At 36.3% G+C, this 24,125-nt stretch overlaps 4 protein-coding genes across 5 annotated transcripts in view; 2 read left to right on the forward strand and 2 right to left on the reverse strand.

Annotated features, from left to right (window-relative positions):
- Positions 1-1,294: 1,294 nt before the first annotated feature.
- On the reverse strand, positions 1,295-10,023 carry LOC139692581 (NECAP-like protein CG9132). The gene is made up of 5 exons (XM_071590835.1): positions 9,934-10,023; positions 9,556-9,761; positions 9,216-9,406; positions 7,935-8,245; positions 1,295-2,440 (listed from the first exon to the last, which is right to left on the reverse strand). Exons 1-5 carry the CDS (start codon positions 10,017-10,019, stop codon positions 2,389-2,391), a joined length of 846 nt encoding a protein of 281 aa, XP_071446936.1. The 5' UTR covers positions 10,020-10,023; the 3' UTR covers positions 1,295-2,388.
- Positions 10,024-10,080: 57 nt separating this feature from the next.
- DCTN2-p50 (dynactin subunit 2) lies at positions 10,081-17,962 on the forward strand. Its single transcript, XM_071589832.1, has 7 exons — positions 10,081-10,153; positions 10,316-10,387; positions 10,474-10,613; positions 10,710-10,973; positions 11,214-11,445; positions 13,697-14,018; positions 17,609-17,962. Exons 1-7 carry the CDS (start codon positions 10,118-10,120, stop codon positions 17,785-17,787), a joined length of 1,245 nt encoding a protein of 414 aa, XP_071445933.1. The 5' UTR covers positions 10,081-10,117; the 3' UTR covers positions 17,788-17,962.
- RpL27 (ribosomal protein L27) lies at positions 17,959-21,232 on the reverse strand. Of its 2 annotated transcripts, none has more exons than XM_071589833.1 (4): positions 21,102-21,232; positions 20,512-20,739; positions 20,303-20,442; positions 17,959-18,056 (listed from the first exon to the last, which is right to left on the reverse strand). In XM_071589833.1, the coding sequence occupies exons 2-4, from the start codon at positions 20,728-20,730 to the stop codon at positions 18,008-18,010; spliced, it is 408 nt and encodes a 135-aa protein (XP_071445934.1). In that variant the 5' UTR covers positions 20,731-20,739; positions 21,102-21,232; the 3' UTR covers positions 17,959-18,007. The 2 variants fall into 2 exon arrangements, with proteins under 2 accessions (XP_071445934.1, XP_071445935.1); XM_071589834.1 differs by lacking the exon at positions 21,102-21,232 and adding an exon at positions 20,960-20,978.
- A 1,389-nt stretch (positions 21,233-22,621) lies between these two features.
- LOC139691898 (bifunctional 3'-5' exonuclease/ATP-dependent helicase WRN-like) overlaps positions 22,622-24,125 on the forward strand; it is a 35,220-nt gene continuing 33,716 nt past the window's right edge. The window contains exons 1-4 of the mRNA XM_071589835.1: positions 22,622-22,934; positions 23,010-23,113; positions 23,200-23,343; positions 23,419-23,654. Of these exons, the coding sequence (XP_071445936.1) occupies positions 22,766-22,934; positions 23,010-23,113; positions 23,200-23,343; positions 23,419-23,654 (653 nt within the window). The 5' untranslated portion in view covers positions 22,622-22,765. The remainder of the gene's footprint in view (positions 22,935-23,009; positions 23,114-23,199; positions 23,344-23,418; positions 23,655-24,125) is intronic.

The raw sequence follows: 24,125 nt of genomic DNA on the forward strand, positions 1-24,125 counted from the left end.
CTGTTACTGCAGTCCATTCTGCTTCAGGGAGAGTTCATGTGATTAGGACTGAGGAAGCCTTGCCTCTCCCACTGCCACATAAAACAAACACCCTAGTGGTCCTAGACCTGTAGTTGTCAGGACTCATCCTCATCAGTTTGTCCATCATGTGTTATGTGGGAAAAATAATTGAGGATATTTCCAATTGCCTTCCTCAAGTGTTTTTGACATGAGATCAACACTGAAATGGTCACCCCAGAGGGCCCATGCCTTTGCAGCCACCTCACTGAGCAGACTACTTTTCATCTGGCTTCTACCTATTGAGCTATTTGATAGGAGGGATCCCTTCTATTTAATTATCATTGCTCCTGCCAGTACAGCCTTAGGGGGTCATCAAAACACAAGCCCTTCCATGCCATCAAGGTTGTGGTCCATAGGCAGGGAATGCTATACATATATTATATATGTAATAGCTTTGTTTGCAGCAAGTTTGAACACAAATCAGTAGCATGCTTATTATTACTTGTGCAGTAAAATCATTCAGCATATCCAGAATAAATGTTTACGGTATTGCAATCCCAGCCACTGAAAAATATTGCGCATTAATTCCCAACTATCATTGTATTGTTTTATAGATTGACTCCTGACATGTTTTCAAAATTATACAAAACAGTATATGTTGGCCATCACTTGATACATATATGCTTACATTCCAACCCAAAACCTATTAAAAAAGCAATTCCTTTTATATCAATCATCACAGTTTCAACTGTGCTGAACAGAATCTTGCTCAATGATTAGCTAACTGGATGCTGGTTTCTCTCCATTAGAACTATGTCCAAAAACACCAACCAAGTTGACTCACCTCCACTGAAGTGTTATTGCCATTCATTTCCTTCTTACTGTGATCAATAGCTGTTGTAATAATGTTCTGAGTGTTATATATCTTCAACTAGATTTTGTTTAGTTCACCATTTACCTGATTATAATTTATTTGTATGAATGTATCTCGCAATGTATCTTTGAAGTTTTTCAAATGAATAAACATAACCATGTTGTGGGGAACATTTCCCAATATATTTGCATTTATATATTTGAAATTAGTCAGTATATTATCCAGTAATAAAGAAATTACTAATTTATTTTATAATTAGCAGTAGAAAAAAATTAAAACCATTAAACCACCTAAACGTGAACTTCTAGTAGAATCTTAAACATGAACTATAGCCTCCACTCGGTAAAAGAACATGAACTGGTTCTTTTCATTGAGAACTTACAAAACACTGCCATTACTTCATGAGTTGTGGGGGAAATTTTACCTCATTGAAAATTAAATTACCACATATAATACTGGAATGTTTTATTAGATTTGCTTAAAGTAAATAGTATTTTACACTGCCCTGTATTTAATTACAGCCAACACACAGGATTTACTTGTACAACAAAAAAATAATATAATGAATAATAGTGAAAATTTAACCATATATAGACATTCATCATGAGCAAATTTCTTTAAAAGTCAAATTATTGCCATTTACTTGGGATGCTTACAAAACTTAATTCATGGGCAGATTCTGGAGTAATCTTTGGTCATCCACTAAACAAATGCACCATTAATATTACCTTTAATTTGAGAAGTTAACCCAGAATATCAACGTTAGTACAGCAGCCATAAGTTATGACATGGAATGGTGACCTCTTTGGTAAACTATAAGTTGAAATTCTAAGTGACCTCAAAATAAAGAGCTATGTTGTGATATGTTATATTTATATAGATATATCGCCACGAAATAAATGCTATGCAAGTACATCAACCTTTCATATAAACATGTAGCACAGGTTAATAGACTTATTAAGTATTAAGGCAGAGGGGAGAAATAGCCCAATGCCAAATCACAAGTACAAACAAAATAATTTTACTTCACAATGTTTCATTTTTTTTAAGATAAATAGAGGAACATTTTAATATAACATCTTTTAAAACAATGACTCGAGTGGATTAAAACAATCCACCGTATCACTGGATTTCCCTGCTCAAATTACGTTTTAAACAGAGATCCATTCCATTATAATTACCAACTTCTGCATATTTATTTCAAAAAGGCATATCACCTTGAATCTATTTACAAACACTACATAACGGTAGTTGTTATCTATCAACAGTAACAGTATATGCAAGCACTTTAAGCTTTATAGTGACAAAACTAGGTTATTACATTAAACACAGTTAATCTGCTGACAGTGGAAATTAGTAACATTCACATGCATACACCCTTATGTATGCAGTAATGTGCTAAAATTTACACTCGACAGAGATGCCACGGCATATACAGCACAGCTATTCATAAGTTGATCCAATCTATAGGTGTCATGACAGCCAGCAGTACACATAACAGCTTGCCTTTACATTCAAAATTGAACCCAGCTAGAATTACCAGGAGGTGGAGGAGCTGCCGCAGCACTGTACAGTGTAGAGAGATAAAAAACTGGTATAATAGGGATTTACACCATAAATTCAACACCTAAACATTATTATAATGAAAGAATCAACCTATTAATAATGCCCCCTAACATGGCCCAATCACATTCTAATCCGTATCTCAGCAAAATTTTTCGCTGGGTATATTATTTTAATCACACACACACACAACATGAAACACACCGTAACTTGACAGAACATTCCATTATTGCTATTTTGAGGAGGTTTGTAAGAGTTGGGTTCAGGAGTCACAAAGGAGGTACTCAGCACAAAATTTCATTCACATCAAAGGTAATTACTAAATACTTTTGGACTATCACACATTAGGCTACTCTTCCCAAGTATGTGATGATGAATAGCACAATATTTTACTATCCCCTGAGTTTTGGCCACCACGAAGTGCATTTTTTGGTTGGTTTAGTAAGTGTTGTCTTAAACCCAGGAGTGTTGGCAATTCATGCAGTCAACGAAGACAGTGAATAATGAGTTCTATCCTTCTATAAAGTTATCCAATGGATATCAAAATAAAGCTGCTAACAGAACTGCTCTTGGAGAAAGAAGGACACCAATGCAACAATTTCAGGGTAAAAATCATTTGCCTTGACAGGGATTCAAACCTGGATCCCTTGATATTAAAATTTCAAGTTTAAGAGTGCGCCTCGATAGCTCAACTGGCTAAAGCACTTGGCTGGACACCGAGGCATCCAGGTTCGAATCCCGGTCAAGGTGAAAGATTTTTACACTCTGAAATTGTTGCATTGAAATGCATATTAGCGGATGACTCAGTTAAAAGTTACTGTTGCGGCACCTTCCGTAGTTTCTTGAAAGGACACAAAACCGAACCAATTTGGTTTGTGATTTCACTTTAAGAGTTTTTAATAGTTACAGAAAATTATAATGAAACCAAGGAATAACTATGCATATCACACCATTTTAACTCCATTATAAAATTAACATTTTGTACTTTCCCATTCATATGATTCGTGAGTGTGATTTGGTCTAAAATCTGAATATCTTGGAGATATTTAAATATTTTTGTGATTTGGTTCTTCAAAGCACTTACTTCTGAATAGTACCTAGCAGAGAGTTCAATTAGAAACTGAAACGTTTAGAAAATAAAATAATTCACAATAACATTTGGCGTATGTCAACGCAGAAGAGGCAGATGCAAGAGTTGTGAGAGCAGCAAACATTTCTCATAAATTTTTATATAATACATTTAAGAGGCATTCTAATGATGCCAGTACAGATACGGACACACTAATGAGGAGATTAGAGTGGAGTAATACTTTATATTGACCTGCATGCATGCATGGTTTAAGATTTGATGTTTCAGTGCGTCTCCCATTCTATTGCCGCAAATAATTTCATCTGAACATTTTGGTTGGTTAATAATAACACTCGGTGAAAAACTATATACTATGGTATTCATTTCCATTTAAACCCAAGTCCAAGGTTAAATGCATACATGGTGCATTCTCCTCCCAAGAAATACAGAAATGGGATGGGTGTTACTTGTACAAATGGCAATTATAAGAAATATCAATTGAAATGCTGAGCTATGGTCATATCTAAGGTGACCAAAGGAATACCAGAAAAGAGCTACCAATAAAATGGCCAAAGCTTATTTGACGACTGCTGACATCATGACATTTTGAGGCAGTATTGCATGCCCCAATCTTAGAAATATAATTGTCCATTTTTAGATTTACTATAAAAAAGCTTTCACCAGAATCATACAATGGTCAAAGTTCATCAAATGAATGAATTTCAGACTGCTAATGCTTTATGACGGTCACACAGAATCCATCAGTGAAGGGAATAGCAAATGAAACAATAACTGAGGATATTCATAGAAGGCAGATATGGATGGCATGTATGATTACATGGAAAGAAGCAATGAAGACAGGCTGTTAAAGCAAACCCACAAGTGGCTCCCTCCAGGAAAAAAGAGGATGACTGAGGAAATCCCGAGGTGACACTGTTCACAAAAATATGGTGGAATAGGACTAGAATGAAAAAATAAGTCAAAAGAAGAGAAATTGACAAAGAATGTTGAAAAATCAGAGAGTCATATAGTCTTGAGCAAGGAATATAAGATAGCTGTCAAATAAACTAAACTCCATGGCCTTGGTTGGTGAATCTTGATAGTCTGAATCGTGAATTGAATGCATACCAGTCAATGACAAAGGCTGATGCAATTGACAAACATATTTTCAGTTCATTGTACATCTTAGGTTCCAAATATTGCCCTAAATGAGCCTGCCAGTGGGCACACGCTATAAAATTGAACTGGATCACCCTGCCTGTCACTTGATTCAGAAACTTAATTTTGATAATGGTTTATATTATTCCATTATAGGATGTCGACATTTAGAATAAAATAAAAGTTCATGAATATTATCCTATGCTCAACAATAGTGTATATATTATAAACTTAATATTATAAAACATTATGCTACTAGTTAGAAAGAACATGTACAGTGGAACCTAGCTTAATCAGCAGCTAGCTTGCTTAGAGAGTAATAACAGGCAAAAATATTGTGCCTGAAAACAACTTGTTTAATGAGCAACTTTTCGCACAAATGATGGGGAGAAGGTGTGTGGCAGATCGTAGCGCATGCAGGCAATTGGTCGACAGCAGCGATTTGGACTATCCCCAAGAACAAGGACAAAATTAAGGAGATATAGACACTTCAAAGGGAGCGACAAGAATATCAATGTAACAGTTATGTATGAGGGTGGGGTGAAAAGTATCCGGTCAGATCTAGAGATGGCGCCAGCAGATCTAACTTTTGGCTTGCATTCTATAGCGCTATATCTTACTAGCCTTTATATAAATTTTCAGGTTGATTGCTTTCATAGAATACATTTGAGAGCTGACTCAACAAGACACCTCAATCACTTACATGAAAATGGATAAATCAGAGAAGCATGTGGTCATCAAATACTTATTTATTAATAATACATACTTACTTACTTACAACGTACTTATACAAATTTTTGCATCAATTTCTAATAACGGATGGAATTTGGATTCTCTACTACACTCCTGAAAGTGACCAACTGTCAAAACAATGGATTGGACCAGGTGAACCAATCCCAAAGAAGGCAAAAACAATTTAAGGTTATAGCAAATTTTTTGTGATGCAAAAGGAATTATTTTCGTGGATTACCTGGAAAAGGGTAAGACATCAGAGGTCAATACTATGCAGAGTAAACGCAATGTTTAAAGGATGAATTGAAAAATAAATGACCTTTAACTTTAATTTTTAAATTATTTACATTATAATAATGTAGATATGTAAATTATTTTTTCAGCACAGAATGCATCATTGTATTTTTTCATTAATGTGTACAGAAAAATTTGTTTTACTAAATGAGTGATTTAATTTAGAAGAAAGATCTCTCAACAAATCATGCTTGTTGTATGAGGTTCCAATGTAAATTCACCCGGAGCATGCATGTCAATGTTAGAAAGCCTACTGACATTAAGAACAGCAACAAAAAAGACAGTTTGGAAAGGAAACCTAGGCCCTGCAGCAGAATGTATCAGACTATCAAATTTGCGGGTGTATAGGATGCACTTTTTCCCCTCAAAATATGCCTCATGTGCCGGTATTCAAAATTATCAGTTGATACTTGTGTCTAAAACTTCTAATTAATATAAATATACATTTTAAAGTATTCTATTGCATTTTGTCTTCTTGCATAAGTGGTTCTGAATAAATCTTCCCATAATTTTTTTCTGTACTGTATAAATAATAAGTTGAGTGATATATATTTTGCTTCACTCTAAAAGAGGGAGCATTCAATTAAAATGAGTTAAGATCCACTGACTTCATAAATTATGATTTCTCCAATGAGTGCATATGAGTGTAATTTGATTAGGCAAAAGCTGATGAAATTATGTAGTCTATTCAGATAAGAATGGTGCAACTCCTGACTTTAAGCGTATCTCCCTTGGAGTGTATGCTGGTAGTAAATTTCATTCTGTGTTAATGTATCAGCTTTAGTAAAGCACTACTGGCCACATGAGATTCAAATAGGTGAGTTTATCAATTGTATAAGGGGAGAGAGGTGAGGATGTAGCAAGAATAGCCATTGCTGGGTGGCCATGAACCTACCGCACAGCACAATCATAGGTAATCGAACACATAAACAGCAGCATGTTACTTCTTGTTCAAATATTAGAATGCATTTTTATATAAAAAATATCTTTCTCATTCATCAAAGTAATTTTTATGCTAAGATTTCATGGCACAGAATAGCTAAAAAATAATTCAGATTCTACTATGATATTGCATTCAATCTACAAGTGATTATGTATGCCAACAAACACAATAACAGCCGCAGTAAGAAATTCCGGATCACTGCCAACTGAAAGATGGTATGCACTTGCTGAAGACAGGAAGAGATATTACAAAAAGCTGAGTAGTAAATACAACCTTCGATTTTGAAGTATAGACAAGGACAAACTAGAAGAAGGATTAAAAACTTGGAAGCTAAACCACAGAAGATTAAGATCATCAGCTTCTGAAAAATATGAATACTCCACAAGCAAGAATGGTTGGTACTAAAAGATATTTTGCTGATTTTACGATCAGCAATATGGTGCTCCATATTCATGAAAAGAAACGACCTACATAGGACTAAAACTAAAATATCACAAAAAATGCCAAAAAAATATGAAGACAAGATTATAGAGTTGCATGAATGTGTTTTTATACAAGAAAAAGAGAAAATTTTGAACTTTCAATAGGAAATAACGATGACATCCCACAAATCATCAATGTGCCCTACCACAAAACAAGATTATAAAGTGTAATTGAAGGGAATAGAAGTGTATTTGTTAAAACTTGTGAACATGAGAAAACAAACACTTGCATTGTCTTGCTGTATCGATGGAACAATATCGCTTTCTTGATTTTCAAACAGTTAATTCTACCTATGAAAACTCACACACTTTGTGAATACGAATGTTCATCCTATGGGCTGGATAGATAAAAGGAAGATGAAGTAGTGGATAGATAATGTATGGTAATCATGGAAAACAGAAAATGCACCAATTGAATGGCTGGTGACGGAGAAACGCAGCATAAAGATAGGAACCGAGCTTATTCACTTATGAGGCACACAATGAAATCCTGAATATAGGATTCCTTGGAGAATGTGATTCGTGATCATACATGGAATACTCCAGAAAAAACTTATCCATTTTAGGACTTCTTTTATTATATTTTCAAATCAATACTAGAAATCTCGAATATCCCTATATTAGCTGTGGAATAGGGTGACTTCCCACAAACAGGAAAGTGAAGAGAAGAAATAAAATCATTCCTAAGAATGATTGAAAGAACAAAAGAGCTGTAGTACACCCTAACTTTCATAAAACCTTTGATGCACTTATGGGAAACCTGAAAATTAGCCCATTATGATGTGAACTCCAAGCCCTCGGCGATTGGAGGAACCTCACCTTGGCTGGGATGCACTGGCAAACTCGCCCCACATCTCATTGGTCGAAGTGGCCTGTTTGGTGGGTGCCTGCGCCACAGATGCTCCCCCTTGCTGAGAACTGGATCCACCAACATCCAGAAGCAGATCTACATTACTACTTGGCCCACCAATAGGCCTCTGTGAACCATGGGAAGGGGAGGATGTGGGCGTGACGCGCATTCCACCAGGGGGAGGGGCAATCTTCATACCACCCGGTGGGGGAGGGAGGATGCCAGAGCCGGCTGCATTCCTTGCTTTTGGTCTACTGGACACCTCACTGCCATCTTTTTTCTGCAACAAAAATAATGCATGTATAGTCTTTCCTGCATATTTATACAAAACTAATTTCCATATGAAAATTTCAAGAAAGAATTATTCATTCTGAAGGCATCTTCCCAATGATTATAATACCATTGATAAAATAGACTGGGTCATTGTGTATCAATATCCGGGCAAACCACGAAATTCACAGTAGCTGATGATATGCCGTCCAGAGGTAACGTAGTGAGGGAAATTCCCCCATTTAATGCACGGTAGATGGTGGCATATGCAATGTTAATTATAATTTGTTATCTACTTAATGCTTTGCATACAATAACTTGGAATACTAACACAAAACTTGTCAGTTGCTTCACTTGAGTTCTGGCAACACAAAAAAATGCATCAACAGAGTGTTACAGGTGAATCGATGAATAAATACTACACAACTATGCTTGGTTAAGCAAAAGGAACAACGTGGCAAGCCATCTGAACTAACGATGCTGAAAACGCTAGTGAACCTTTATTAGCTACAACAATAACAGGTTGGTGGCTGTGCCGAATTTTCCCCACATTCAGGCTAACCATATGACAATAACTTTTGATTTTATTTTTATGAAGTAACAGATGTGAAATGTCTATAAAAATACTGGCAAAAAACGTTTTCCGAGACTCTTTAGTGTGTTCGAGTGCAGCATATTGCATGCAGACAACAAACACATTTTATCAAACAGAATGGATGGTTATTGATGAAATTGATCTTAAGCAACAATGAACTCACCATTAAGTGAATGCTTTACCATGCCACATACATTTTTTAGCAGCCTATATAATTTCTTAACCACAATTAATTGGAATCCAGTGATAAATATTATAGTGTATTTTCCTTTCGGAATAAATAGCATTCATAGGGTTACCTTTACTCCGGGCGGATTTTAAGATATATCTAAAACGTGGCAGTTAAAAACGAAGAAAACAATTAATTTTGACCCACAATACTTACTGTAATTTTCATGTTGATTTTAATAGTTTCTCCTTCTTTGAATCGAAGATCAAGCTCTTGCTTTGGCTCTTCTTTCTCCTTCTCTATTTCTTGAGATTTCTTCACCCATTTAAAATGGTCTTGCAACGCCACATTTAAATCAAAGCTGTCTGATCGGTCCGAAAATCCGACACCAATGAATGCCGACCGTCCTGTATATTAAAGGAAAACGTTTATTTCCCTTTTTTCAACAAAGTAGTAAATTTAAGTAAATAAATAAACAAAACTGCAGATTGACAGCCAAGTTCACAATACAACTGATATTAAATTTCATAACAACACGAAAAATGAGCCTCCATACCATTATCATCTTGTATTCTGAGAACAAAATAGCGAGATGAGTCTGTCACAGCTTCAACAGCAACTCCAGGATATTGTTCAATGGGGCATTTGGCAAATAACTCTCCAGTATTTTTATCCTCTAATTTCAGAATGCATTCCTTCCCTTTTGACACTAATCTGAGTCTTCCAGTCCAATCTGGCTCTTGCAAGTTCCAATCAGCCGCTCTGAATAACCCGAAAGAAAAAAAACATAATTAAACACATGTTAAGATGTTCCACGTCGCGATATGTTTTCTTGAACTTCAACCACTGAAATACTAAGAATTTCTATGTTAAGCACAAACATACCCGCAAAGAAGAAAACTATTGGTTGCAACAGTGAATAAACTGTAATTACCTGTGACCTCTGCTAGTTGTTCTGGGAGGAATTTTAAAAACAAATACTTCAGATTTAACCAGCAACACACTCTCATAGGAATCCATTTTTGATGTGAAATAAAATTTCCGATGCGAAGTTGTTTGACAGATCGAATCACGCAAGATCACAAGGCGTAACCTACAGGTTGGGGTTGAGTGTCGATATGGCCGATCCGAAGTACGCTGACCTACCTGGCATTGTAAGTTAATACGTTCAAATGTGCACATTTGTCACAACTTCTAATTAAATTTTCCAAACCTCTCATACGGCTACAAATGTTGACATCCAATGAAGATAAAATTATGATTCCGTCAAATAATGCTTCATAAGATATAATACCTTATTCACTCCTTTGTCACAGGCATATGATCAACCTGATATATACGAAACTAGTGATCTTCCCGAGGAGGATCAAAATATTGAGTATGTCGAAGTAAGTCATGCATAATTTTACAATTATTCTCTGATATCTAATGCGTGGCCTGACTATTGAACGAATGTTTTTTTTAACAATTTCAGGAGGAAACAGAAGGTATAGAGAGGTTACACATCAGTGCTAATGAAGCGTTTAATAACTTTAAAGGAAAATCGCTATACTCTTCTGGTGTAGACTTCTCTGACAAGATCAGTAAATACATTAGAACCGGTTATGACGCAAGGCAAGTTTAATGGTGCTGGACAGTTTTAATTAATTAAGTGCCATTGTTATAGGTCTCATAGCCATATTAATTATCGATTCCAATTTTTTCATACAGATCATCGGAATTGGAGCTTGCTGGAGAGGGGGAAAAGGAGACGGTTGTTCAAAAATACAGAAGACTAAAATGTGAAGTTAAGGAATTGCTCGATGAAATCGAGGAGGCCAAGTCATCCAGTGAAGGCTCGGATACTGTAACATCGGTTGTGGCATTAGCGAAGGAGGGTGATCGCCTTCGCAAACAATTGGATGAACTTCGTTTGGAAGAAATTTTTGGAGATCATGCTAGTGAACTTACTGATCCCCAAGAAGCGCAACTTAAGTAAATATTGTCAGCAATATTAAACTTTAAAAAGTCTTTACTTTCAAAAATACCAAGTATATTTAAAAGCATCCTAATTAAACATTTAAATTCATTTAACCGTGTATTTACTTGGGTCTCAAGGAGACAAAATTTTTGTAGATAAAAATCGTCTTGTCTGTTTTAGGAAAAATATTATCGGATATCAGCATTTGACAAGGATTAGTATTTCAAGTTGAAAATGGTGTGTGATCTTTTCAGAATGTTGCTAACTCAGTTGGAAGCTTTTAAAAAAGGAGCAGCTGCAGACACTAAAGGTGGAGCAAAACCTGGTGGAAAGAAAGAGATGTCAAGCGCTGAAAAACCATTGGCGTCTTATGAACTATACAGCCATCCTGAGAGGGAGCATTTCACCCGAAATGAACGTATTGCAATGCTAGAGCAGCGTCTCCATAACTTGGAAGCATTTGTTGGACCAAATCCTGAGAAACTGGTGAGAATTGATAAGGTGTTTGATATACAATAACATGAAATGAGAAATTATCTTTCCTCAATCTCATTAAAAAAATAACTAAGCCTGTTTTTGATAATATTATCATTAAGTAATTATTATTTTTAGCAGTCTGCGATTTAGGATAGGTTTTGGGTGTCTGTATACTCCTAAAGTTCTCAGCCCGGTTTGAAAAACTTGATAGATAGATAATTATCTTTATTTTGGGGTGAGATTGATACTACGGAGTCTCTTCTACCACCTTACCCCATGTCGCACATCATATTAAACCAAGAGATAAATTTCTAAAATTATACATAAATAGCAATAAAATTAATGCATATAATATCTTAGGACTAACGTACAGCCACACAATGTTTTACTTGCCAATTAATTAATTAAAACTTGGCCTCCACATTAAATACTTCCTTAATTCTACCCTCCTTCATTTCATCCAACATCTGTCATAGTCCTTAGCACCCTATCATCAATTAAAATGCTCTACATCCACTTTTCCTGCCTCGTTTAGATTTCTTCCAACAATTGTCTCTCTCCCACTATTCTGAGTACTACTTTATTTGTTTTTCTTACCATACATTGTACCTTTTCCATGCCTATCATCTTGCTTCAGTAACCAACTTTTTGCACCATACAAAACCACCCTGTACCAACATGTTCACTAAATTTTCTTAACATCCTTGCTCAACCTTGGTATAATCAAGTCCCACCTTGTGAAAGCCAGCCTTAGTTGTGGCAGGGAAACCACTACACCTGGCAACCCAGAGGTAGTGGGTTCAATTCCCACCTAGGTGGATTTTTCCTCATCGAGGGCTTGGCTGTCGGTGGTATTTATTATATACAGATGCTTAAGGCTAAATCCTAGCTGATTTCATATAATTACTAAATAAAAATGCTCGGGTTAATTCATTTATTCTTCTTATGTTACTACCTCTTTGACCATCTTGCTCCAAAACATTAGATTGGTAAACAGTTCCACCTGCACTGGTTTGACCCTTCTTGTAGTGATAAGATTATACCTAACATAGTTCTATTTTCATCATCTTTTAGTCAGTCGCTGTGCAAAACATTATGGTGACTGCATTTTATGTTGGAATTCCACCCGTCACTTTCATGTTTCAATTTTTTTCTTCATTTAGAACAGCAAAGCAATGCTGGCTTTTAATTTTCAGATTCAACCTGTCAAATGTGTGAACAAGTCTATGACATACTTTCACCCTTCATTTAGGACATTTTGATTGGCACAATTTTATGTTAGAGTAGTATTTCTATTCAGTACAGTTTGTGTTCAAGTTCACTACATTACAGTATGGTATTCCAAATGTATCTTCAGGTCTTTGAGTTAGAACCTGACTTGATTCACCAATTATATGAGTACTTATTTTGGGAATTGTCAGTGGCCAAACAACCCCCTGTTCATGCTGGGGATCGAGATATTGTAGTGGCTAATGCACTGGCTTCCCACTCACGGGGCCCGGGTTCAAATCCTGGAGATTTCAGATTTCAGTGGTATCCTGATCCCTACTTGTGGTGCTTTGTAGAGAGCACTTCAAGTAAGTAAGCTGTCCATCAGATGACATGTTAAACTGCAAAATCCCGGGGGCCTTTCATCAAGAGTTGGCTAATGCCGGCTTGGGGTTTCTCTCCACCCTTCCCCCTTTCCCATCCATGAGAAATTTATGGTGCAAATCAGCTGTCGGTTACCTCCTCTAAATCTACTACCAGTTCATTCTTCTTTCCCTTTGACCATTCAATAAGGACCCTTTCAGACCTATGGTTGTGAGGTTGCATCACATTGAATCCACGATTTTAAAATGATTTAGGTTTATTGTTCCAGAAAACTACAGTATAAAAAATTCACTGACCCCTTGAGGCGTGTATTGTGTTAGGTTACCACATTAAAAGTCTTAAAGCACTGAAAACCCATACGTAGGAATGGCAACCTGAAAGTGTGTGCATATAAGGAATAATGTCACTGTATATTGATGTGATGAAAGTATTGTTGATGATATTTGTGTATTCACATTGGAATGCCAGTAGTTTTACTTGGGGTGCACATGACTCCAGTTTTAAGTAAGCCAAATCATAAGTGCCAATTTTTTTCATTAACTTCTTTAATCCTGGAAGTATACATCATTACTATTTGATGTTTTGATATGAGTGGAGGTATAGTCAGTCAATTGTGGAATCCCCCTCATTCTTAGCATACCTACTGTGTTGTTTCTCTTTAATGCAGTCAAGACTCTATGCTGACAGTGGCTCCCTTCGAGGTGGTGCCTCTGGTGTTGGATTAATTGGTGCTGTGGAGTCACTTGGTGCACGGACAAGTTTGTTTGATCCTGGTCAGCTGGATCACATTGAGGGGCGTTTGATCGCCCTTGGAGAGAAGATGAGTAGCATTGCTGGAGACAAGAATAAAGCCGAGGGCCAGATCAACCCGGAGCAAGAGGCAAAGGTGACTGCACTCTATGAGCTGGCCAAAAAATCAGAGGCTATGACTCCAATGCTTGAAGAAGTAGTGGAGAGGATGGGAGCACTAAATACAGTGCATGAACAAGGTGAGATTAAGCATATTAGATACAGTAATACGAAAGGAGGAACATGTATCATATACATTTAGCATAATGGACCAAACAAAGGGTTATGTTTTAATATTATCATAAGAATAATGTTTTTAAAAAGTCAATGGCATATTTGCTTCCTTGTTTATTGATGTTTCTTAATGATTTTAGCCACTTTTGAATCATATGAAATTGCTATTAAACTGCTGATTGAATTATCAAGCTATTTTATACCCTGATATTTAATTAAATTAAGGGCATGGTAGTCCCGTGGGTGCTGACCTACTATTCAGTGGGATTATGTTTGATGCATATCAGCATGCTTAGTTTTACCCGAACTAGTGCATTAGGTATTTCTGAGAAACCACTGGAAGTTCAAGCAAAGGAGCTCAGGCTCACACACCTTTGGGTTTAGTATATAGGGAGCTCTACCTTCACCAGTCAAATCAAACTTCAGGTTGATTGCATGAGATGTTGCGTGGAAAAAGGGATTGATATTTACTTATATGCTCATCCTAATCATTTATTCTTAATTGGGCAAGTTTCTTGCTCAAAAAAAGCAATTAAATTGATTGAACTTCCAATCAAATCAAGAAATATTGTCCCAAGTACATATGGCATTCAAAGGCTGCATGTCGAGTCAAGAGATCTAAATGTTGCATGTGTGAACCATCCAATTTTGGTAACAGTATTAACCCAGTTATTCATGAAATGTGTCATCTTTAAAAATTCTTTTTCAAAACTTTGAAATTTCCTGTATCATTTTTAAAACTTTGAAATTTCCTGTATCACGTACTGATTGAGCAGTGACATGTAGTTGTCCTGAAGGTATGCATAGAAAATAAAGCTAGTCAGGCTGAAATTTTGAAATTTCTCTACTTATAAATGATTGAAGTCTCTTGTGGGTAATGCCACATCAATCGAAGCAAAAAATTGCTTTTGGCAAAAATCATGCGAGACTTATCTGAGATGAAGGTTGACAGGTTCTATTTCTCGTCAATGCATATCTCATTTATCTAGCTCTGATAGTTTTTACTTCATTACCTCTCAATGTCTTCCATTTCATAGATATACTTTCTTACCAAATAATGTTTCTTACTCATTGATCAACAAATTTTACCGCTAGATTAATCAAAATATGTATGTAGGAAGAGAGCAGAAAAAATGTATAGCCCTTAAAATGTTCAGCTGAAATGTAATTGGATGGTCTTAACCTAACGATCCCCAAGATATGCTCTTTAATAATTAGGAATAAAAATTGTTTTCTTTTGACAATTGACATTTTTGTACAGTTTTCACGAAATGCCTGCCAGAATTTTATTCTTTGTTACTCTCAAACTCTTCTTATGAAGTATTCTACTGGAAAAATTATTACTGATACCATAGGTTTTTTTAGGAGATTGATCACTTCAGCATTTTTTGTCCACTTCAATTTTTGGGAATATTGTGATCGACATCTGGTGTTCTTTCTTGTATTTTGTGAAAACCAATAAATAATTGGGTGATTTTAAGCGTATTATATGTACTTATAAAAGTATCTTACCTCATGAAATATTATTTCAACGTAATAATTCTTTAGAAATAACATTCTTTGGGAATCGTAACACAGAAATAGTGATCCCGCAACCATTATGAGAAAACAGCCCCAAAATGTCAATTTTCAAGAACTAATGAAAAACAATATTCATTCTAAATGTTGAAAGATCAAGGCATAAATGAAGCAAGACAAACTTGGCAAACTACACTTTATCTAGGTGCATAATTTGTTGAAGATAGGTTGATTGGTGAGTGAGGCACATATTATTTAGTATGCAAGTCTCCCTTGGTCAGCATGCCTAGAAAATGGAATACCATGAGAATTCACCTCGAGTTTGAGATGCTATCAAATAAAAGCTGGATAAATAAAATTTGACATGGCTACTTAAGGCTGCATGAGGGGATAAAATATGTAATTCCATCAAAATTGGTGTTTATGACTTGGAAGAACTGACGGGGAATGATCCTTATGTGAAAAGATAGTTAATTTGACAAACCAAATCTTGTGCTTTTTGCTAACCCTTGAAAGTTAGTACCATTGGATTGGTAAGGACTAATGTGCTATCAACATTTCATGCAACCCCTTTCCAGAAATGTTTTGAGGGTTTAATTTTTGAGGAAAGTGTTGACTAGTATTTTATTAATACTCCTGGCCGAGAAAGCAGAATTGAGTCACTGACATCCATAATCAATGTTACATCAGCATTACCTTGAGGCCATACTTCAATGTATTCCTTATTCTCATCTCAGGCTAATGACCAAACATTAGAAATGAACCACTGGGAAATAAATAACTTCATTAAATTGACCCCTTTTCCTCAAAGTAGCCAAAGGAATCTGTTAATTTGTGTGTACACTTTCATTATTATTAATACTTCAGTCAAATTTGGTTAGTATGTCTTGCGGAAGGGAAGCAAAAATTATATTAATCAGGATGCTTAAAAGATACAAATTCAAACAATAAGTGCTGGGTGAGTGGTCAATGTAATTAAGATTTTAGCAAATCAAAAGTTCCAGGATGATGCCAATAATTGCCTCAGAACAGCTATCTAGTCTATGGTCTTGGTGTTCCAGAGATATTATATGCCGTGGCTAGAAGTGTGTGAAATCTTTTAAACTACCTTGAGGAACTTCAGCTAGTAGTGGGTTTATCTGGAAACTTTCTCAAACCATTCAGTTTTCTATTAAGTTTTAAAACAGTGTGAGAGATGCCACTGACATGGCGTCAAGTTAACTCAAATTTATTTTTTAAATCTCAACATTAAATTGCAATGAGTTCACTCCCTAAGCCACAAGTGTACTTAGTGATGGTAAAGTAATTGTTTCTCCCAGTTGATGGCGTAAATGGATATAATTGTAATTATTTGAAATGTGCTGTAATTTACTTGCAATTCAATTTAGCTGTTGCAAATATTATGCATTGTAAATGTATGATTTTTCTTAATGCTGCTCACGCTCTAAAACAGTTAGATATTTTTGCTGGCATTGGTTGCCTATAGTTACAAGTGAGGCAATTAATATTTAATCACATGGTTAGGTGATAAAAAAGAAACAAATATTAGGATGACATATTGCAAGGGTCATTCGAAGTATACACCCAATAATAATGCAAGGTTTCGATCATCAAGTGAACCAACCAGAATACACTGCAACTGTTGAAGTACCTGTATTTGTTGAATAGCCGTGTTAAAAAGGAAACCCTGGGAGGCCAAATTGAAAGGAACATTTTAAACATTTAAGTTGCCATGGAAGTTTTCAATCAAACTTTGTGTACAGCCACAATGGATATCCTGCTTAGGCCGATCTTATCGCCACAAAAAATAAGATTTTTCAGAGTATGCATTACAGATAATGAAGTGCCTATTGGATATATAAAATGGAAAAATACTTTGTGCCACGTTACCCTCTTTCTTGCTACTTATTTTCTCGAGCTGCTCGAAGGGATAAATATGCTGGGTGGTTTCTTAAACCCCTTGTCTATTTACTGCTTACCCAATGGAATAGGTGGCATAATTTTGGTGTCATAATGCCTTCCTTTTTATTATTCACAGCATTACAGTTCAGCACCACATTGGCAAAGCTTGACAGTCTTCAGGAGAAAATCCTTGCTGGAGTTGCCAGCAATGAAACTGTGCTGGCAGAAGTCAATGGAAGCTTTTCGCAAAATTTGGAAACTATTAAGAAGAACATGAGCAGTCTGGATGCTCGAATTTCTGCTCTGAAGAAGTAATGTATTAATTGAGCTTCTAATAATTTATTGAAAGTTTTGGCTTCTAATGAATAGTTGTCTTTTTGTACTGTTAACTGCTGCTTATTTACTTGTCCCCATGAGCAGCATCAATGTAATACCTTGCTTGTATTGTCCTAAAGCTAATATATGTCACGAAATAAATACTCAAACTAAACTTTATGGCATTTTTATTTTACCAAACATTTATACATAGAGAAAGTTAAAACCGGAGCTTCTGGAAGAACCAGGGGTTTTTTCCTAGCTTGTACCTGGAAGAAAAAAAATACACCAATGAAATAATATTTACTGGATGAAATGTAATTCTGTAAGGAAAATTATTAAGAGAGCCTTGAATTTCAAGGAAAAATTGCTGGTAAGTAAACTACAGTAACATGAGCCGATACACCCAGGGTGTGCTGCATTGGGTTTCAAAATATAATGATTGAAGCTTGTAAGCAGAACAGTCCAGGGGAAGGTGTGCAGACTAAATTAACTTGGAAAATAGTCATGTCCATTCAAAGGGACTTTAACATGCACTTTAAAGCTGGATTTACTGTTTCTCTTATCATGGATATACGTTTGAATACAGAAACGATTATGGTTATTTAAATAATTAATAGGAAAATTCATTTGTAAATTGGGTTTTAGATGCATGCAATCACTCAGTTTTAAAAATCCCAAAAACTCTGAAATATGATCGCTTATATCAAAAGGATGGTAACAACATATCACAAAGGATATAATACACATTATGCTCCAATAACATACTTTTTAATAGCAGGTTTATCTTACTACTGCTGCTATCAACAGATTTAAGACAACCAATGAGGTCACCTTAAAGTAACTTAACATTCCCTCTGAACAGCAGCACAACCTTGGTCCAAATTTGTTCCCTACTTCCTACTATCCTAGTGTTTCAATGCCACATTACACTACAAGACATATCAGTCAGCGAGATAAGAGATGAAGGCCAAATTGGCTATAGGCATGTTTTCCAGTGATTTTGGAATTATATCACCTAAGAGGAAGCACCAGGTCAGTAGCAGTTTGGACCCACATGACAAAAGATCATATAGCCTAGCATGCTCGGTAAATATTTCAAGACCTCGATTACATCATCCCCCTGTACTCTTGCCATGACTCATTGCCAGACCATCTGTTTTACTGTAAAATCCTAAATAAATATTTAAATTATTCTCATTATCTCGTTAATTAGCGTACTATCTCTTTCATGAAAAGAACAATCACTATTACGGGGTCAATTTAGTTTTGACTAAGGACTAGCCAGGAACAATTGAATATTTGACTAAGATCATTAAGTCCCTTCCTTTGCAAAACAATGCGCTTGTTGTGGACTGCTCAGCTGTTAATCAAGGAATATCAACATCAATACCACTCTTTTGGAGCAGGGTAAGCACATATTTTATCACATGCCTCATTTATTATCAATGATTGTAAATTTAATAAATATCAAAAGTGATATGATCTTATGTCTGGTGGGCCACCCTGCAGTGCTTCCCATGTCTCTTCTAGCCAGTGGACTGCGGTCTAGCCTTCTCATTACTAGATTCACTTTAATTGTTGTACTCTATTTTCCAAACTCATAAGTTAATTGATAACAGCAATATTCACAAATTCTGAACTTAAATAAGTGTATCAGTGACACCAAAAATGGCACCAATATACTAATATCTCATCAGAAACACAAATATACCAGACAGCTAATTTGGCGTTTATTTGACAACCATCTAAATTACACAGACCATCAGTGATCTAGAACACCTAACCTAACATTGAAAATTAATCTTTCGAGAAAGAGAAACCATAGACGACACGGGGAAAGGGAATCCCTGATTTCATATCGTGATTTACTTCACAAGCCGCCGGTCTTACCAAGTGATGAACACAACCGGCACCTACCAAACCGACCTTCAGGGTTGATTACTTTCGCGACTTACTACAGGTATTAACTCCTATTACTTCATTTTCCATAATAAAATGAGGTCTTCAAATAATCCCGTTCACATCTGAAATATCAATAAGTAAATCGCTCACCATTACAACCTCATGCAACTGAAACCGGTTTCGGAGATTCGTTTGAATTAATTGGGGATTTTGAACACTTTCGTTCTAATTTTAAGATCAACGATCATGCCACTAGAGCACGTCAAGACGGATGCAAAAAATGTTCTCTTCCCTACGAAATGCATGAGCAGCAGTAACGACATTCATCAGCCTGGAATTTCTAAGCTATAGTACTCGATGGCAATGTAGCCAGACATAGTGAACACCACAAAACTATTTGTATCATGGACATGAATTTGGAAAGAAATTGTTTAATACGTCTCCCATTGGTTGACATTCAGGAATGTCGTTCAGATCATTCATTTTGAATTACTATTTGCAAATAAAAACGGAATTCGTTGCACACGAATCCAATACGGAGGCTAAAATACTATCTGTTCACTGGTACTGACAAGATATCGCATACATTAGCTGAGAAATTTACTCTTACCTTTCCTCAAATTTCACTTTGACCTGGAACCGGGCCTTTTTCCTCTTCATGGGGTCTTTGATATCCTTAACTGTGGTTTTTTCCAAACCGATGTCAGCCATGGTGTAGCGTGTAGGCATTAAATGATTATAATTGAGAACCTGTAGAAAAAGGTATTATAACACAATGTTCAAATAAATTATGGACACAAATTTAAGACATTTAACTACCTTAATGAACGGCTTTATCTTTGATCTTTTGTGGATTTTTGCTTTCCCCATCCTCTTGGTAACTTTCCTCGGGTACCTATCAATTCCGGCAACTAGGGCATGTCCATACTGTTTATCTCCGGTACCTTCGTCAAAGTGTCTAATGATTATTGCCTTTTTTCCTGCGTACCGGCCACTAAGGACCAGTACGACTTTACCAGGTTTCATTATCTTTCCCATCCTCGAGTTCTGTTAAGAAGAATTGAAGACTGAGAATACCAAAATGTATTGATTGTCGAGAAGATATTACGATGTTGTATAAAATAGCAATGAAGGAACGTTAAACTTATTCAAACACTCTAGACTTCATTAACCAATAACTAATAATTATTGCTCAGTAGCACTGTGCATGGAATAAAAACAACGAAGGCATGGCTAATACTAAAATTTATAAACCATAATTCAGAACCTTAAATGAGATAAGATGCCATTCATAGAGCTTTAACACTCGGAAGCAAATAGGAGTTGGTGTAAAAAATCAACTAATCACTAAAAATTTCAAGGATGAAATATGATTACGACTGGTAGATTTAAACAACCATCATACTCACATTGCCGACGTACGCCGGAAGAAGAAAATATAACTCTAACTTCAGTCACAGGAAGATGCAAAACTGGCTCTGCAGTCGCGAACAGGGTTGCCAAGTAAATTAACATTCTGTGACTGATCTGCCCCACAACTGGGTTGTCCGGTCACTACTACCCGCGTCTGGTAAATAGAAGCGGCAACATAAGATTGAACATTACTGCCAGCGTATGTAACTATGAAATGTACGTACCTGTAGTGTGAAGCAATGAAAACGAAATAGTCGAGTCCTTAAACTTGATTGGCGCCAGGCTTGTAAAGAGGGGGAAGTAAAACAAAATAATGAGTAATGGGAAAGATAGGGAATAAACCCTAGGTCACTTGGGTGTGTTTGGAAAACAGTGACCCACGTATACCTCAATCACACACAGGCAAAATGAATAAAAAGTAAAACAAACTTACGAACACTCGATCGGAGGGTGTTTAGGAATAACAGTCACCCTCGTGAATCGCACTCAGGGTTTGCAAGGATATCTCCTATGCCAGAGACCCGTTTCACTCGCACTCGAATAAAAACAATAAATATTAAAAAGAAAAGACCCGAGTTCCCGTTCGCAATCACTCGGGTGTGTCACACCTTCGTGAATCGCACTGACTCACTCGTGCAGGGTTTACAAGGATTCTTCATGTGCCAGTGACCCATCAATCACACAAATTAATACAAAATTATAAAACGGATGTACGCACGCTTTCGCTCATACACTCGAGTGTTCGAAAACGGACCATTGCGATTCACAAATACTCACTCGTTCAGGGTTATAAGGATTCCTCCTATGCCAGGGATCCGTCAAGCACACAGAAATAACAAACGGAAAGGACTTCCGTAAAACGCAATCACACGGGTGTATCAGGTCTTTATGAATCGCACTCACTCAGCCTGAATTTATTTAGTCTATTTCTGTGTGATTGATGGGTCCCGGCATTAGAAGAATCCTAGTAAACCCTGAACGAGTGAGTCAGTGCGATTCACGAAGGTCTAACACACCCGAGTGATTGCGAACGGGAACTCAGGCCTTTTCTTTTTAAAATTTATTGTTTTTATTCCTGTGCGAGCACAACGGGTCTCTGGCATAGGAGATATCCTTGCAAACCCTGAGTGCGATTCGCGAGGGTGACTGTTATTCCTTAACACACCCTAGTGATCGAGTGGTTGTAAGTTTGTTTCAATTTTTATTCATTTTGCCTTTTTGTGGGTGGTTAAGGTATATGCGTGCGTCACTGTTTCCCAAACACTCCCAATTGAGCTAGTGTGTATTCCCTATCTTTCCCCTTATTTGTCACTCCGTTTTACCTCCCCCTCTTTACAAATCTGGTGCCCATCAAGTTTACTATCACGGCTATCACGTTTTCACTGCCAGTTGAAATTCCTTGTTGGACCACCGAACCATCAACTAGCTAACAATCGAACTTCGAAAACGCGGGCTTTAAGCGCTTATTTAATGTCTTCTGTCATTGGACTAGTTATTAGGATTTGAAAGTATTTTGTCCATGCAGGGTTACATCCTTGTAAAGATTTATGTTTGTTCATATTGTGAGGCAGTTTGCGGATAGAATATTGTGTTTTTCTACAAATTGTAATATTTCCAGGCATACTTTTATGTGAAGAGCGTTAGAAATAAATATTTACAAATGGAAGACGATATAAGCGAAGCTGTAAATGCATTTCTTTGTGATGACAGTGGAAGTGATTGGGAGAGAGAGTTATGCGATGAAAATGAGGTTTCTGTGGCAGAATCTCAAGAAGATAATAATTCTTCACCGGAGAAAAATGATTCAGATGGAGCGGAGGATGATGTCGGTATGTTGGTATCCGGTTAGCATTTTTAACTTTTTCGCCAGAACTGGGGTTAACAGAATTTTAATTTCCCTGAAGGTGTCCCTCCACCAACTCAAAAACATATGGAAGTACTGAAATCATATTTCGGACATTCCAGTTTCCGGCCAATGCAGTGGAAGATAATTTATTCCGTTTTAGAGGTAGTACTTTCTTTTTGGTTTCTCAAGACTTTGCATTTGTAATATTTGGCTCTTTTGGGTGATTTTTATATTACTTTAATTCAAAGAAAAATCAAGATAACTGCGTCATTATGGCCACTGGATATGGAAAAAGTTTATGCTACCAGTATCCTGCTGTGTATAATCAAGGGACTACTATTGTAATATCGCCACTGATATCACTCATGCAGGATCAAGTGCTTTCCCTTGAGGTAAATCGCTTACCGCAGACAAGAGTGGCAAATGTAACCTCGCATGAAACTTATTCTCTTCTCATTTATTTTAAGGTGGCAAACATCAATGCATGTTTTTTGGGATCTGCGCAATCTGACAAAAATGTCAGGACTCGAGTCATGAATGGAGAATATCGAGTGGTGTATGTGACCCCTGAATACGCCACTGGGGATTATGGAAACCAGTTTTTTAGTGAAATAATGATGAATGGAGTTAATGTAACTTTAGTTGCTGTTGATGAAGCTCATTGTGTCAGTCAATGGGGGCATGATTTTAGAAGCTCTTATAGGTATGAAATTATCAGTTTATATTTCGGTCTAGGGCATCAATTTATGTATTTTCTCATCGTAATGATGAAGGATGGACAAGGCCTTTTATTTTCATGTTTTTTGTGGAACGCACAGGGATAAAAATAGTACTGAAAACAGTGATTGAAATGCATGCATAAATATGTAGTTCTGCTGAAGTTTCTAAGTTTATATTTCTCTGATTTCATTCATAAATTAAATATTAAAATTTCAATGAACATATTGTGTACATCAATTAACAATTTCAATTCCATCTCTAGAATCCCATGTCTGCAAATCACAGTGAATTATAAACTATTATGTAGCTCGAAAAACTGGCTGCAGATGTAAGGTGTTAGCCTGTGGGGTATTGCTTTCTTGTGGTGATAGGACTTGAGGTATGCATCATGCTGTTTGAATTGGCCATGGAAGCCTGATGCAGTCAAGACAAGTGTATTTTAGTTTTTAGTTAG

This window comes from Hetaerina americana, unplaced genomic scaffold (genome assembly GCF_022747635.1).
Source record: "Hetaerina americana unplaced genomic scaffold, ioHetAmer1.1.p SCAF_4, whole genome shotgun sequence".
Lineage (NCBI taxonomy): Eukaryota > Metazoa > Arthropoda > Insecta > Odonata > Calopterygidae > Hetaerina > Hetaerina americana.